This window comes from Salvelinus alpinus, chromosome 6 (assembly GCF_045679555.1).
Source record: "Salvelinus alpinus chromosome 6, SLU_Salpinus.1, whole genome shotgun sequence".
Classification (NCBI taxonomy): Eukaryota; Metazoa; Chordata; class Actinopteri; order Salmoniformes; family Salmonidae; genus Salvelinus; species Salvelinus alpinus.
Window position 1 is genome coordinate 6,842,024 of NC_092091.1, and position 16,328 is coordinate 6,858,351.

The 16,328-nt window shown below is 43.4% G+C and overlaps 1 protein-coding gene across 6 annotated transcripts in view; it reads left to right on the top strand.

Annotated features, from left to right (window-relative positions):
- Positions 1 to 16,328, top strand: part of LOC139577502 (epidermal growth factor receptor kinase substrate 8-like protein 2) — a 152,132-nt gene that overhangs the window by 94,720 nt on the left and 41,084 nt on the right. For 5 of the 6 annotated variants that reach the window (XM_071404535.1, XM_071404538.1, XM_071404534.1 and 2 more), the window contains one exon: positions 12,211 to 12,275. In XM_071404535.1, the coding sequence (XP_071260636.1) occupies positions 12,211 to 12,275 (65 nt within the window). Of the gene's footprint in view, positions 1 to 11,931; positions 12,063 to 12,210; positions 12,276 to 16,328 lie in introns of those variants that run through there. The other variant, XM_071404536.1, reaches the window with a different exon arrangement.

The following is a 16,328-nucleotide window of genomic DNA, read 5'->3' on the forward strand; positions in this document are numbered from 1 at the left end:
AGGTTGTTTACCAGGAGCAGCCTGTTTCTATATGTTGTTTACTAGGAGCAGCCTGTTTCTATAGGTTGTTTACCAGGAGCAGCCTGTTTCTATGGGTTGTTTACTAGGAGCAGCCTGTTTCTATGGGTTGTTTACTAGGAGCAGCCTGTTTCTATGGGTTGTTTACTAGGATCAGCCTGTTTCTATAGGTTGTTTACTAGGAGCAGCCTGTTTCTATAGGTTGTTTACCAGGAGCAGCCTGTTTCTATAGGTTGTTTACTAGGAGCAGCCTGTTTCTATAGGTTGTTTACCAGGAGCAGCCTGTTTCTATAGGTTGTTTACTAGGAGCAGCCTGTTTCTATAGGTTGTTTACTAGGATCAGCCTGTTTCTATAGGTTGTTTACCAGGAGCAGCCTGTTTCTATGGGTTGTTTACCAGGAGCAGCCTGTTTCTATAGGTTGTTTACCAGGAGCAGCCTGTTTCTATAGGTTGTTTACCAGGAGCAGCCTGTTTCTATGGGTTGTTTACTAGGAGCAGCCTGTTTCTATGGGTTGTTTACTAGGAGCAGCCTGTTTCTATGGGTTGTTTACTAGGAGCAGCCTGTTTCTATAGGTTGTTTACTAGGAGCAGCCTGTTTCTATGGGTTGTTTACCAGGAGCAGCCTGTTTCTATGGGTTGTTTACCAGGAGCAGCCTGTTTCTATAGGTTGTTTACTAGGAGCAGCCTGTTTCTATAGGTTGTTTACTAGGAGCAGCCTGTTTCTATGGGTTGTTTACTAGGAGCAGCCTGTTTCTATAGGTTGTTTACTAGGAGCAGCCTGTTTCTATAGATTGTTTACTAGGAGCAGCCTGTTTCTATGGGTTGTTTACTAGGAGCAGCCTGTTTCTATAGGTTGTTTACTAGGAGCAGCCTGTTTCTATGGGTTGTTTACTAGGAGCAGCCTGTTTCTATGGGTTGTTTACTAGGAGCAGCCTGTTTCTATAGGTTGTTTACTAGGAGCAGCCTGTTTCTATGGGTTGTTTACTAGGAGCAGCCTGTTTCTATAGGTTGTTTACTAGGAGCAGCCTGTTTCTATAGGTTGTTTACTAGGAGCAGCCTGTTTCTATAGGTTGTTTACTAGGAGCAGCCTGTTTCTATATGTTGTTTACTAGGAGCAGCCTGTTTCTATAGGTTGTTTACTAGGAGCAGCCTGTTTCTATGAGTTGTTTACTAGGATCAGCCTGTTTCTATGGGTTGTTTACTAGGAGCAGCCTGTTTCTATAGGTTGTTTACTAGGAGCAGCCTGTTTCTATAGGTTGTTTACTAGGAGCAGCCTGTTTCTATAGGTTGTTTACTAGGAGCAGCCTGTTTCTATAGGTTGTTTACTAGGATCAGCCTGTTTCTATGGGTTGTTTACTAGGAGCAGCCTGTTTCTATGGGTTGTTTACTAGGAGCAGCCTGTTTCTATAGGTTGTTTACCAGGAGCAGCCTGTTTCTATAGGTTGTTTACCAGGAGCAGCCTGTTTCTATAGGTTGTTTACCAGGAGCAGCCTGTTTCTATAGGTTTACTAGGAGCAGCCTGTTTCTATAGGTTGTTTACTAGGATCAGCCTGTTTCTATAGGTTGTTTACCAGGAGCAGCCTGTTTCTATAGGTTGTTTACTAGGAGCAGCCTGTTTCTATAGGTTGTTTACTAAGAGCAGCCTGTTTCTATGGGTTGTTTACCAGGAGCATCCTGTTTCTATATGTTGTTTACCAGGAGCAGCCTGTTTCTATAGGTTGTTTACCAGGAGCAGCCTGTTTCTATAGGTTGTTTACCAGGAGCAGCCTGTTTCTATAGGTTGTTTACCAGGAGCAGCCTGTTTCTATAGGTTGTTTACTAGGAGCAGCCTGTTTCTATAGGTTGTTTACCAGGAGCAGCCTGTTTCTATAGGTTGTTTACTAGGAGCAGCCTGTTTCTATAGGTTGTTTACTAAGAGCAGCCTGTTTCTATGGGTTGTTTACCAGGAGCAGCCTGTTTCTATAGGTTGTTTACCAGGAGCAGCCTGTTTCTATAGGTTGTTTACCAGGAGCAGCCTGTTTCTATGGGTTGTTTACTAGGAGCAGCCTGTTTCTATAGGTTGTTTACTAGGAGCAGCCTGTTTCTATAGGTTGTTTACTAGGAGCAGCCTGTTTCTATAGGTTGTTTACCAGGAGCAGCCTGTTTCTATAGGTTGTTTACTAGGAGCAGCCTGTTTCTATGGGTTGTTTACTAGGAGCAGCCTGTTTCTATAGGTTGTTTACTAGGAGCAGCCTGTTTCTATAGATTGTTTACTAGGAGCAGCCTGTTTCTATGGGTTGTTTACTAGGAGCAGCCTGTTTCTATAGGTTGTTTACTAGGAGCAGCCTGTTTCTATGGGTTGTTTACTAGGAGCAGCCTGTTTCTATGGGTTGTTTACTAGGAGCAGCCTGTTTCTATAGGTTGTTTACTAGGAGCAGCCTGTTTCTATGGGTTGTTTACTAGGAGCAGCCTGTTTCTATAGGTTGTTTACTAGGAGCAGCCTGTTTCTATAGGTTGTTTACTAGGAGCAGCCTGTTTCTATAGGTTGTTTACTAGGAGCAGCCTGTTTCTATATGTTGTTTACTAGGAGCAGCCTGTTTCTATAGGTTGTTTACTAGGAGCAGCCTGTTTCTATGAGTTGTTTACTAGGATCAGCCTGTTTCTATGGGTTGTTTACTAGGAGCAGCCTGTTTCTATAGGTTGTTTACTAGGAGCAGCCTGTTTCTATAGGTTGTTTACTAGGAGCAGCCTGTTTCTATAGGTTGTTTACTAGGAGCAGCCTGTTTCTATAGGTTGTTTACTAGGATCAGCCTGTTTCTATGGGTTGTTTACTAGGAGCAGCCTGTTTCTATGGGTTGTTTACTAGGATCAGCCTGTTTCTATGGGTTGTTTACTAGGATCAGCCTGTTTCTATGGGTTGTTTACTAGGAGCAGCCTGTTTCTATGGGTTGTTTACTAGGAGCAGCCTGTTTCTATGGGTTGTTTACTAGGAGCAGCCTGTTTCTATAGGTTGTTTACTAGGAGCAGCCTGTTTCTATGGGTTGTTTACTAGGAGCAGCCTGTTTCTATGGGTTGTTTACTAGGAGCAGCCTGTTTCTATGGGTTGTTTACTAGGAGCAGCCTGTTTCTATGGGTTGTTTACTAGGAGCAGCCTGTTTCTATGGGTTGGTTACTAGGAGCAGCCTGTTTCTATGGGTTGTTTACTAGGAGCAGCCTGTTTCTATGGGTGGTTTACTAAGAGCAGCCTGTTTCTATGGGTTGTTTACTAGGAGCAGCCTGTTTCTATAGGTTGTTTACTAGGAGCAGCCTGTTTCTATGGGTTGTTTACTAGGAGCAGCCTGTTTCTATGGGTTGTTTACTAGGAGCAGCCTGTTTCTATAGGTTGTTTACTAGGAGCAGCCTGTTTCTATGGGTTGTTTACTAGGAGCAGCCTGTTTCTATAGGTTGTTTACTAGGAGCAGCCTGTTTCTATAGGTTGTTTACTAGGAGCAGCCTGTTTCTATGGGTTGTTTACTAGGAGCAGCCTGTTTCTATAGGTTGTTTACTAGGAGCAGCCTGTTTCTATGGGTTGTTTACTAGGAGCAGCCTGTTTCTATGGGTTGTTTACTAGGAGCAGCCTGTTTCTATAGGTTGTTTACTAGGAGCAGCCTGTTTCTATGGGTTGTTTACTAGGAGCAGCCTGTTTCTATAGGTTGTTTACTAGGAGCAGCCTGTTTCTATAGGTTGTTTACTAGGAGCAGCCTGTTTCTATAGGTAGTTTACCAGGAGCAGCCTGTTTCTATGGGTTGTTTACTAGGAGCAGCCTGTTTCTATGGGTTGTTTACTAGGAGCAGCCTGTTTCTATAGGTTGTTTACTAGGAGCAGCCTGTTTCTATAGGTTGTTTACTAGGAGCAGCCTGTTTCTATGGGTTGTTTACTAGGAGCAGCCTGTTTCTATGGGTTGTTTACTAGGAGCAGCCTGTTTCTATAGGTTGTTTACCAGGAGCAGCCTGTTTCTATAGATTGTTTACTAGGAGCAGCCTGTTTCTATAGGTTGTTTACTAGGAGCAGCCTGTTTCTATGGGTTGTTTACTAGGAGCAGCCTGTTTCTATAGGTTGTTTACTAGGAGCAGCCTGTTTCTATGGGTTGTTTCCCAGAAGCAGCCTGTTTCTATAGGTAGTTTACCAGGAGCAGCCTGTTTCTATGGGTTGTTTACTAGGAGCAGCCTGTTTCTATGGGTTGTTTACTAGGAGCAGCCTGTTTCTATAGGTTGTTTACTAGGAGCAGCCTGTTTCTATGGGTTGTTTACTAGGAGCAGCCTGTTTCTATGGGTTGTTTACTAGGAGCAGCCTGTTTCTATAGGTTGTTTACTAGGAGCAGCCTGTTTCTATGGGTTGTTTACTAGGAGCAGCCTGTTTCTATAGGTTGTTTACTAGGAGCAGCCTGTTTCTATAGGTTGTTTACTAGGAGCAGCCTGTTTCTATAGGTTGTTTACTAGGAGCAGCCTGTTTCTATAGGTTGTTTACTAGGAGCAGCCTGTTTCTATAGGTTGTTTACTAGGAGCAGCCTGTTTCTATAGGTTGTTTACTAGGAGCAGCCTGTTTCTATGGGTTGTTTACTAGGAGCAGCCTGTTTCTATAGGTTGTTTACCAGGAGCAGCCTGTTTCTATATGTTGTTTACTAGGATCAGCCTGTTTCTATAGGTTGTTTACTAGGAGCAGCCTGTTTCTATGGGTTGTTTACTAGGAGCAGCCTGTTTCTATAGGTTGTTTACTAGGAGCAGCCTGTTTCTATGGGTTGTTTACTAGGAGCAGCCTGTTTCTATGGGTTGTTTACTAGGAGCAGCCTGTTTCTATAGGTTGTTTACTAGGAGCAGCCTGTTTCTATGGGTTGTTTACTAGGAGCAGCCTGTTTCTATGGGTTGTTTACTAGCCTGATTCTATGGGTTGTTTACTAGCCTGTTTCTATGGGTTGTTTACTAGGAGCAGCCTGTTTCTATGGGTTGTTTACTAGGAGCAGCCTGTTTCTATGGGTTGTTTACTAGGAGCAGCCTGTTTCTATGGGTTGTTTACTAGCCTGTTTCTATAGGTTGTTTACTAGGAGCAGCCTGTTTCTATGGGTTGTTTACTAGGAGCAGCCTGTTTCTATGGGTTGTTTACTAGGAGCAGCCTGTTTACTAGGTTGTTTACTAGGAGCAGCCTGTTTCTATAGGTTGTTTACTAGGAGCAGCCTGTTTCTATGGGTTGTTTACTAGGAGCAGCCTGTTTCTATGGGTTGTTTACTAGGAGCAGCCTGTTTCTATAGGTTGTTTACTAGGAGCAGCCTGTTTCTATAGGTTGTTTACTAGGAGCAGCCTGTTTCTATGGGTTGTTTACTAGGAGCAGCCTGTTTCTATTAGGTTGTTTACTAGGAGCAGCCTGTTTCTATGGGTTGTTTACTAGGAGCAGCCTGTTTCTATATGTTGTTTACTAGGAGCAGCCTGTTTCTATGGGTTGTTTACTAGGAGCAGCCTGTTTCTATAGGTTGTTTACTAGGAGCAGCCTGTTTCTATGGGTTGTTTACTAGGAGCAGCCTGTTTCTATGGGTTGTTTACTAGCCTGATTCTATGGGTTGTTTACTAGCCTGTTTCTATGGGTTGTTTACTAGGAGCAGCCTGTTTCTATGGGTTGTTTACTAGGAGCAGCCTGTTTCTATATGCTGTTTACTAGGAGCAGCCTGTTTCTATGGGTTGTTTACTAGGAGCAGCCTGTTTCTACGGGTTGTTTACGAGGATCAGCCTGTTTCTATAGGTTTACTAGGAGCAGCCTGTTTCTATGGGTTGTTTACTAGGAGCAGCCTGTTTCTATAGGTTGTTTACTAGGAGCAGCCTGTTTCTATAGGTTGTTTACTAGGAGCAGCCTGTTTCTATAGGTTGTTTACTAGGAGCAGCCTGTTTCTATGGGTTGTTTACTAGGCAGCCTGTTTCTATGGGTTGTTTACTAGGATCAGCCTGTTTCTATGGGTTGTTTACTAGGAGCAGCCTGTTTCTATGGGTTGTTTACTAGGAGCAGCCTGTTTCTATAGGTTGTTTACTAGGAGCAGCCTGTTTCTATGGGTTGTTTACTAGGAGCAGCCTGTTTCTATATGTTGTTTACTAGGAGCAGCCTGTTTCTATGGGTTGTTTACTAGGAGCAGCCTGTTTCTATGGGTTGTTTACTAGGAGCAGCCTGTTTCTATAGGTTGTTTACTAGGAGCAGCCTGTTTCTATTAGGAGGGGGTGATGATAGGACTGTGTTCCTGGTGGAGGGGGTGATGATAGGACTGCGTTCCTGGTGGAGGGGGTGATGATAGGACTGCGTTCCTGGTGGAGGGGGTGATGATAGGACTGCGTTCCTGGTGGAGGGGGTGATGATAGGACTGTGTTCCTGGTGGAGGGGGTGAAGATAGGACTGTGTTCCTGCCTTCTGCCTTGGTATAGGCTCTGAGATTTAAATAGGCTCTGATGTCATGCTCCTATTGCACAGGAATACTGTAGCCTACCCATACTATCATAGGCTACCGGTCTATTTACTTTCGAGAGCACGGTTGGCTATTGACTGAGCGAGGTGAGAAGGGTGGCCTTTTTTCCTTCACCTCCCTTATCACACCTCATTTGCTCACATTGTATATAGACTTATTTTTGTACTGTATTATTGACTGTATGTTTGTTTTACTCCATGTGTAACTCTGTGTTGTTGTATGTGTCGAACTGCTTTGGTTTATCTTGGCCAGGTCGCAATTGTAAATGAGAACTTGTTCTCAACTTGCCTACCTGGTTAAATAAAGGTGAAATAAAAAAATAAAAAAATACCAACCCTTACCAAACTGATATGCACACTTTCCCATCAAATAGAGAGATGGGAAACTCTCTCACTCTCTCTCTCTCTCACTCTCTCTCTCTCTCTCTCTCTCTCTCTCTCTCTCTCGGGACTGAGACACCTGGCTGTACTGTGTTTCACCTGTTAGATAGATAGAGATAGGAGCAGGAAGAGAGGAACAGAGGAGGGAGGAGAGGAAATGGAGGGAACAGGACAGTATCCAGATATTTCCCTTAGGCAATCAGGACATAGTGTGTCTACAGGCAATGATCAGCTGACCAGAGAATTTAGCCTTTAATTCTGTTTTAACTGAATCTATAGGCCAGAATTGAACTGAATCTATAGGCCTGACTTGAACTGAATCTATAGGCCTGACTTGAACTGAATCTATAGGCCTGACTTGAACTGAATCTATAGGCCTGACTTGAACTGAATATATAGGCCTGAGTTGAACTGAATCTATAGGCCTGACTTGAACTGAATCTATAGGCCTGACTTGAACTGAATCTATAGGCCTGAATTGAACTGAATCTATAGGCCTGAATTGAACAGAGTTATGCCAAACACAGTTGTTTACTCTAGGTAGGCTAATGGCTAGCATGTCATCTTCTATGCTCGGACAGGACACGTATGCTTGGACACACCTACCTGTGACGCATTACCCCCTCTTTAAACCCCCCTGGCAAAAAGAGCTGTGTTCGAATACCCTTACTAACATACTACATACTTAATGAGTATATACTACATACTACATTATATACTATCAGTTCATTTTAGTATATTTAGTATATTTAGTACTACACTATTTTAGTATAGTGTAGTCAGATTGTCCGTTCATAAATTTAGGGTGTAGTCAGATTGTCCGCTCATAAATTCAGAGTGTAGTCAGATTGTCCGCTCATAAATTCAGAGTGTAGTCAGATTGTCCGCTCATAAATTCAGAGCGCACTCTGGACACTGGCCGAGGAGTACACAACAGCAGTCAAGCACCCAAGCAGTACAAATGAGAGAATAGCTCACTCTGACCATTTTACTCCCCCTAGCAGAGCTGGTTAGGCTGTTTTCATGTTATCCAGAGCGTTGGAGATTGTAACTGTGCTGCTGGTAACAATTCATTTAGTTGTTGTTTTTTTTGCCGACGTTTACTGATACCGGGCCATATTTAACGGGTGTTGAGCGCTCTGGTACACTGATGAGGGTGCTCTGAAATCGGAGTAGATAACCAGAGTGCATTTACGAAAGCACCCGAATGACTACTGAAACCGCACAACGACTAAGTTATTCCATTTAGCTAAGAAAGACGGGAATAATCAAGTCCATAAAAGTTGATTTTAGGTCTTATACATTGTAACATATTCAAGAGTACAATTTTTTTTTTAACATTCACGACTCTGATGTGCATATTTAGTGATATAAAGACAGCCTCACTTCTACATGTGACCAAATGTACATTTTTAAAGCTGTTAAATTATTAATTTGGGACGACCGGTTCCTGCCAGCTCCTCACTCTCCGCCACCTCGACCATCTCTCTCCATTCGGGTCATGGAGGCTAGCAGGTGTTGATTTAGTTACCATGACACCCAAGCCTACGGAAACACAACGAGGATCAAATTTAAGAAATGTGTTTTTCTGCTGGTAGACGGAGATCCTTTAGTTGAATGACAAACCACGTTTCTCAGCTGGTGGAGTCAAATGCAGACATTGCGGATGCTATTCATGATCAATACATGTTTGTTGACACATTAATCCAATACACATTAATTTAAATGCATTACTTTGATGCATTACAAATGATTTCCATTTGATTTGATTGATTCCCTGTTGTTTAAATGCCAGTCATGGTGCAGTAGACGTCTTTGACCTTTAATGTCCAGAAGATGGCGATATTGACCTGATATGAGAAGCTGTCACCTCAGCAGGTCCGTGTAATTCAACATTGTAACCAGGATCCCGTTTCATTTTAATAAAACAGACAAGACCGCGGACAGTGTCTGAGGTTAGATAACTGTTTGTGTCCAGCAGCCACCCGCACGTCAAATATGTTAACGCAGTAATAAAATACATTCAGCTAAACACGCAGATATGCAGTGGGGGCAGTTAAAGAGCAGCTCATTTTAGCCACATTCATTTACTTAGATTTTACGTAAATAGCATCTGAGAATAGCCGACGTTGTGCTAGCTACGTAGTGAATGTAGCCTAGTCTATTTACAGTGGGACTGGTTCTGAAACTCATTGACAGATAACGTAAAGATAGTGTAAAAAACAACAAAACAAAAAAAACTATTTAAACAGAAATACTTGTAATGACTCTGTGTTTATCAGCGCGGAAATCGACTCTGCTTTTGCGGCACAGTCGATAGCGCGCTGGACTTTGGGCAAGAAGGTCGAGGGTTCGAGACCTGCCCCCTGCTGTTACATTACATACTACATGTTAAGTTATCACATTCCACAGTGAGTATGTCGACATGTTATGTAGAGATTAGGAAGTGAAGGCAACCATATTGATATAAATAATGTGTTGACTCTTCTGGGAGGGGGACTGTAGACTAGAGAGAGCAGAGAGTTGATCTGGGAGGGGGACTGTAGACTAGAGAGAGCAGAGAGTTGATCTGGGAGGGGGACTGTAGACTAGAGAGAGCAGAGAGTTGACAGTGGGTCTGGGAGGGGGACTGTAGACTAGAGAGAACAGAGAGTTGACAGTGGGTCTGGGAGGGGGACTGTAGACTAGAGAGAGCAGAGAGTTGACAGTGGGTCTGGGAGGGGGACTGTAGACTAGAGAGAGCAGAGAGTTGACAGTGGGTCTGGGAGGGGGACTGTAGACTAGAGAGAGCAGAGAGTTGACAGTGGATCTGGGAGGGGGACTGTAGACTAGAGAGCAGAGCGTTGACAGTAGATCTGGGAGGGGGACTGTAGACTAGAGAGAGCAGAGAGTTGACAGTGGGTCTGGGAGGGGGACTGTAGACTAGAGAGAGCAGAGAGTTGACAGTGGATCTGGGAGGGGGACTGTAGACTAGAGAGAGCAGAGAGTTGACAGTGGATCTGGGAGGGGGACTGTAGACTAGAGAGAGCAGAGAGTTGACAGTGGGTCTGGGAGGGGGACTGTAGACTAGAGAGAGCAGAGAGTTGACAGTGGATCTGGGAGGGGGACTGTAGACTAGAGAGAGCAGAGAGTTGACAGTGGATCTGGGAGGGGGACTGTAGACTAGAGAGAGCAGAGAGTTGACAGTAGATCTGGCTGTAGTTGTAGAGCTGAAAGCAACAAGCTCTGTCTTTTACGTTTGAGGGCTGAAACCTGACTGCGTTTAGCTTTAAATGTTACACCTGTACACCGCTCACCAGAAGAATAGGTTTTGAGGCTCATTTACCGATCTCAATAAGTCACTAACTCACTTAACATTACTGGATCAAACACACCTCAGCAAATGATATCTTGCTAGACGACAAAGTTGCCAAATGTTTAACACTGGACAGATATTACTATCTATACATTATGCTATGCAAATTATGCAATGTAACTAACTGCCCATTGGGCACAGACGTCAATTCAACGTCTATTCCACGTTGGTTCAACCAGTGTGTGCCCATTGGGTAATAACACGTTGTGATGCATTTAGAAAACAAACCGTATTATAACATAGTAAATCCCTGTTCCTGCTGTATGTTCATTTAGAACTGAAAGAATCTCTTTCTCTGGAGAAATGTTGATTTATTAGGTCTGTCGCTAGGCGACCAGTCATTCATAAAAACAATCCAAAGGTAACAACATTTATCTGGATAGCGAGACAACAAACAGTGATTGGCTCACAGCATTGACAAGGAAGTAAAGCAGTGCTGCTGGGAATACACACACACACACACACACACACACACACACACACACACACACACACACACACACACACACACACACACACACTTGTAGTGTCTGTAGTGACTGAACTTTAACCCCAATCCTACTCTGTGCTCCAGAGTTTGTGTCGCTTGTAGACGATATACCACGGTGCTAGTCTTAGCTGGTGTTTTTCTTTCTGCACCATAGAATTATAATTAGTAATGTATAGTTGACCACAGCTGGTTTACGTGCAGTAACGTACTTTAGAACAGGGTTTCCCCAACTGGCGGCCCCGCGAGAGGCTTTATTTTTAATACCAAAGTTTTTGTTTTAGATTTTTCTTTGTTGGACATAAAAGAGTGTAAAAACCACCAGGAGATCAGCTCCAAGTGATTTTCATTACAGAACTCTGTTCCCACGTATTCCCACACATAGTAGAGACATGTGATCGGACACCAAACGTCAACAAGGTTTGAAATGATCTGTTTGGGATTCTCGCGGTCAAATTGCAACCTGCAAATTATTAGTAATTATATTCCGCCCCCCCCTCCCCCCACCCCGACCCTCTGCTCCCGAAATACACCTAGTTGATGATCCCTGCTGTAGATTGTCAAAATATCATTGGGGTGAAAAGTATTGAACTGTTTGGAATAGACATTTGGGACGTGGAGTAGACGGGAAGTTCAGATGTTATGTGACTGTTACTGTACGTGCAGTAAGACCTGCACCATTACAATGCAGTTCAAGTAGAGGGGGTGAGAGTGTGACTTACTGTACGTGCAGTAAGACCTGCACCATTACAATGCAGTTCAAGTAGAGGGGGTGAGAGTGTGACTGTTACTGTACGTGCAGTAAGACCTGCACCATTACAATGCAGTTCAAGTAGAGGGGGTGAGAGTGTGACTGTTACTGTACGTGCAGTAAGACCTGCACCATTACAATGCAGTTCAAGTAGAGGGGGTGAGAGGGGGTGAGAGTGTGTGTTTGTTTGTTTGTTTCCGCGTGTGTGTGCAGTTGCATGCACACACCTTACATTAGCAATGGCCTTTCACCTCCTTATTGCTGGCAGCTCCACTAGATTTCCTCCATCCATCCATCCATCCATCTCTCTCTCTCTCTCTCTGTCTCTCTCTCTATCTTTCTCTCTCTCCCTGCCCCCTCTCTCTCTCTCTCTCTCTCTCTCTCTCTCTCTCTCTCTCTCTCTCTCTCTCTCTCTCTCTCTCTCTCTCTCTCTCTCTCTCTCTCTCTCTCTCTCTCTCTCTCTCTCTCACTTCTCTCTCTCACTCACTTCTCTGTTAGCTTTCCTTTCATCTCTGTCCCTCCTCTCTGTCCCTCCATATCGTATCTCTGTCTTCTCTACCAGTACACCTGTAAAGTAGAGCTGGGCTCAGAGCAACAGAACATGTGGTCCCGAGGTCAGTGAATAACCAGGGCAGGCTTCTTACAGTCGCTATGGATATAACCTTTCTACTGTGGATACGGTGTAACCGGGGATACGGCAGCGGGTGTGTCTGGTTGGTATTTAACAGACCTACTGTTCATAAACCTGTTTTTACTTTACAGAGCAACGGAAGAAATACTCCAACTCCAATGTCATCATGCACGAGACGTCTCAGTACCACGTGGAGGTAAAACTTTGTTCCTCTCTTCTACTACGTGTCTCCATGTGTATTGACAGTAGATAATCACAATGATGTCTTGTCGTTGTCTGTCGGTCTTTCACTCGTAATGGGGGGGCGCTCTCTGTCCTAGAAGCTGAAATCTGCTCTGACTCCAGGTTGATTTATCATAGTATCGCTAGTTTCCTTCTTTCCCTTGAAAGTGGGCATTTATAAATCCACTGAAATGAACTATAGTGTGTTGTCTCTCCCTTCCCCGTAACACAAAGGTCGGTTGGCACATACACGGGTTAATATTTGATGGCCATTTAAGGGTACAGGGCTGTAATAAAGCAATCAGTCCGGTGATTACCTCACCGACCGACCGTAACGTTTATCTAACAGTAGAGTAGAGGATTGTGGGGTGACTCAGAGAGGGGATTTTAAAGGGCACAGTCCTTAATTCTCACGTCAGCCCCGCCACTTGGTTTGTGTTAAAGTTGAAGGATGGAGGTTAAGGAAATGTAACCACTCTCAAATGAATAGCTGGAGCTGGTTAATGTACTGACAGTCCCTGAGACCAGTGAAGGAAAAAGTACCCAGTTGTCATACTTGAGTAAAAGTAAAGATACCTTCATAGAAAATTACTCAAGTAAAAGTGAAAGTCACCCAGTAAAATCATACTTGAGTAAAAGTCTACAAGTATTTGGTTTTAAATATACTTAAGTATCAAAAGTAAAAGTATAAATCATTTCAAATTCCTTATATTAAGCAAACCAGACGGCACCACGGATAGCCGGGGGAACACTCCAACACTCAGACATCATTTACAAATAGAGAGGGGGACACTCCAACACTCTGACATCATTTACAGATAGAGAGGGGGACACTCCAACACTCTGACATCATTTACAGATAGAGAGGGGAACACTCCAACACTCTGACATCATTTACAGATAGAGAGGGGGACACTCCAACACTCTGACATCATTTACAGATAGAGAGGGGAACACTCCAACACTCTGACATCATTTACAGATAGAGAGGGGGACACTCCAACACTCTGACATCATTTACAGATAGAGAGGGGAACACTCCAACACTCAGACATCATTTACAGATAGAGAGGGGAACACTCCAACACTCAGACATCATTTACAGATAGAGAGGGGACCACTCCAACACTCTGACATCATTTACAGATAGCCAGGGGCACACTCCAACACTCAGACATCATTTACAGACAGCCAGGGGAACATTCCAACACTGTATACCTACTGGCAAGTGTCTTCACTGACATTTTCAACCTGTCCCTGTCTGAGTCTGTAATACCTACATGTTTCAAGCAGACCACCATAGTCCCTGTGACCATGGAAGCAAAGGTAACCTGCCTAAATAGTTACCGCCCCGTAGCACTCATGTCTGTAGCCATAACGTGCTTTGAAAGGCTGGTCATGACTCATATCATCCCGGAAACACTAGACCCACTCCAATTTGCATACCGCTCCAACAGATCCCTTTAAACTGTTGTGCTGGTAGCAAGTTGGTGTTTGAACTATGACCCATGTGTGTCCAGTCCAGTGGTTGAATATGAACTTTCTGAATATTATTACCTTCCTATTATCAGACTCCAGGGCAATCACAGATAACATACACACACACACACACATACACACACATACACACATACATACATACATACATACATACATAAACACACACACACACACACACACACAGCTGGAGCTTACTGCTAGGATAAACACACCCCTCTCTCTCTACACACACACACCTCTCTCTCTACATACACACACCTCTCTCTCTACACACACACATAAACACACACAGCTGGAGCTTACAGCTAGGATAAACACACCTCTCTACACACACCTCTCTCTCTCTCTACACACACCTCTCTCTCTACACACACCTCTCTCTCTACACACACCTCTCTCTCTCTCTGTCTCTCTACACACACCTCTCTCTCTCTGTCTCTGTACATACACACATCTCTGTCTCTACACATACCTCTCTCTCTCTCTCTCTCTCTCTCTCTCTCTTTCAATTCAATTCAAGGGGCTTTATTGGCATGGGAAACATATGTTAATATAATAATATACAAAAGTGAAATAAACAATAAAAATGAACAGTAAACATTACACATACAGAAGTTTCAAAAGAATAAAGACATTATAAATGTCATATTATGTCTATATACAGTGTTGTAACAATGTACAAATGGTTAAAGTACACAAGGGAAAATAAATAAGCATAAATTTGGGTTGTTTTTACGATGGTGTTTGTTCTTCACTGGTTGCCCTTTTCTTGTGGCAACAGGTCACAAATCTTGCTGCTGTGATGTCACACTGTGGTATTTCACCCAGTAGATATGGGAGTTTATCAAAATTGGGTTTGTTTTCAAATTTGTTGTGGGTCTGTGTAATCTGAGGGAAATATGTGTCTCTAATATGGTCATACATTGGGCAGGAGGTTAGGAAGTGCAGCTCAGTTTCCACCTCATTTTGTGGGCAGTGAGCACATAGCCTGTCTTCTCTTGAGAGCCAGGTCTGCCTACGGCGGCCTTTCTCAATAGCAAGGCTATGCTCACTGAGTCTGTACATAGTCAAGGATTTTCTGAGTCTGTTTTTTGGTAAATAGTGATCTTTTTGCTTTCTCATAATTTAGTTTGGTCTAACTTTGTTTGTGAACAGAGCCCCAGAACCAGCTCTCTCTGTAGGTGAGGACTCTGACTCTTCTCTAGGTTCATCTCTCTGTAGGTGAGGACTCTGACTCTTCTCCAGGTTCATCTCTCTGTAGGTGAGGACTCTGACTCTTCTCTAGGTTCATCTCTCTGTAGGTGAGGGCTCTGAAGGGACTCTTCTCCAGGTTCATCTCTCTAGGTGAGGGCTCTGACTCTTCTCCAGGTTCATCTCTCTGTAGTTGAGGGCTCTGACTCTTCTCCAGGTTCATCTCTCTGTAGGTGAGGACTCTGACTCTTCTCTAGGTTCATCTCTCTGTAGGTGAGGACTCTGACTCTTCTCTAGGTTCATCTCTCTGTAGGTGAGGACTCTGACTCTTCTCCAGGTTCATCTCTCTGTAGGTGAGGACTCTGACTCTTCTCTAGGTTCATCTCTCTGTAGGTGAGGACTCTGACTCTTCTCCAGGTTCATCTCTCTGTAGGTGAGGGCTTTGTGGTGGAATGTGTGGGCATTGCTTCCTTTTAAGTGGTTGTAGAATTTAACAGCTCTCTTCTGGATTTTGTTAACTAGTGGGTATAGTGTTATTTCTGCTCTGCTTACATTGTTTGGGGGTTTGAGTTGTATATTTTAGCAGAATTCTGCATACAGAGTCTCAATTGGGTGTTTGTCCCATTTTGTGAAGTCTTGGTTGGTGAGCGGACCCCAGACCTCACAACCATAGAGGGCAATGGGTTCTATAACTGATTTGGAGTATTTTTTTTAGCCAAATCTTAATTGGGATGTCGAGTTTTATGTTCCTTTTGATATCGTAGAAGGCCCTTCTTGCCTTGTCTCTTAGATCATTCACAGCTTTGTGGAAGTTACTTGTTGGTTAGGTCGAGGTAGGTATAGTTAGTTTCCATAGTTCTATAGTTTCCAGGGCAACGGTGTCTAAATGGAATTAGTATTTGTGGTTGTGGTAACTGGACACTTTTTCTTTGGAACACCATTATTTACTGTCAGGTTCCAGGTCTCTCTCTATATATACACTGTTGAAGTCGGAAGTCTACATACACTTATGTTGGAGTCATTAAAACTCATTTTTCAACCACTCCACAAACTATAGTTTTGGCAAGTCGGTTAGGACATCTACTTTGTGCATGACACAAGTAATTTTTCCAACAGTTGTTACCAGACATTGTTTCACTTATAATTCACTGTATCATAATTCCAGTGGGTCAGAAGTTTACATACACTAAGTTGACTGTGCCTTTAAACAGCTTGGAAAATTCCAGAAAATGATGTCATGGCTTTAGAAGCTTTTGATAGGCTAATTGACATCATTTGAGTCAATTGGAGGTGTACCTGTGGATTTATTTCAAGGCCTACCTTCAAACTCAGTGCC